At 61.0% G+C, this 580-nt stretch overlaps 1 protein-coding gene across 1 annotated transcript in view; it reads left to right on the top strand.

Annotated features, from left to right (window-relative positions):
* Positions 1–244: 244 nt before the first annotated feature.
* The window catches only part of LOC104618603 (spermatid-specific manchette-related protein 1-like), a gene marked incomplete at its 5' end in the record, with an annotated part of 1,540 nt that continues 1,204 nt past the window's right edge, over positions 245–580 (top strand). The window contains one exon of the mRNA XM_010284239.1: positions 245–389. Within this exon, the coding sequence (XP_010282541.1) occupies positions 245–389 (145 nt within the window). The remainder of the gene's footprint in view (positions 390–580) is intronic.

The raw sequence follows: 580 nt of genomic DNA on the forward strand, positions 1-580 counted from the left end.
GGGGGGAGAGGAGCCAGTGATGCCCAGCCATCCTCCGTCCCCCCATTTCAGGTAGGTGGGAAGCTTGTGGGGAGACCACGGTGCTGCTGCTCACTGCAAAGGGAGGCTTGGTGCTTGGGTCTCCACCTGTGGCTCTGGCATTAGACCCTGCCTGGCAATTGGCTTCACCATGTGCCCTGACGGCCACGAAGGCAGACACTGCCACGTGGCCTGGGTTTCTCTCCCCTCTCCCTGCTGTCTGTAGGGATTAACGATGCCCCCAGAGCAAAACCTGGAAAGCCAAGCTCAGCCCGAGCGGCTGATGAAGGCGGCAATGCAGGAGTACTACAGGAACACCATTGTCCCCGCTGCCTACTGGCCTGAGAAGTGCTGGCTGGCCAGGTCTGAAGGTACCAGCAAGGTCCCAGCTGTCCCCCTGTGTTACACAGGGCACGTCCCCAACGGGTTGGGGGGCTGGCAGTGGCTCTGTTTATCTCCCCTGTTGCATCCTGTGTCGCCGCCACAGTGGTGAAGGGACCCTCCCTCAGCATCTGTGCTTGTGGCTTTGCCATGGCTGTCCACCCCCATCGCTGCACTAAGA

This window comes from Phaethon lepturus, unplaced genomic scaffold, assembly GCF_000687285.1.
Source record: "Phaethon lepturus isolate BGI_N335 unplaced genomic scaffold, ASM68728v1 scaffold34783, whole genome shotgun sequence".
Taxonomy (NCBI): domain Eukaryota; kingdom Metazoa; phylum Chordata; class Aves; order Phaethontiformes; family Phaethontidae; genus Phaethon; species Phaethon lepturus.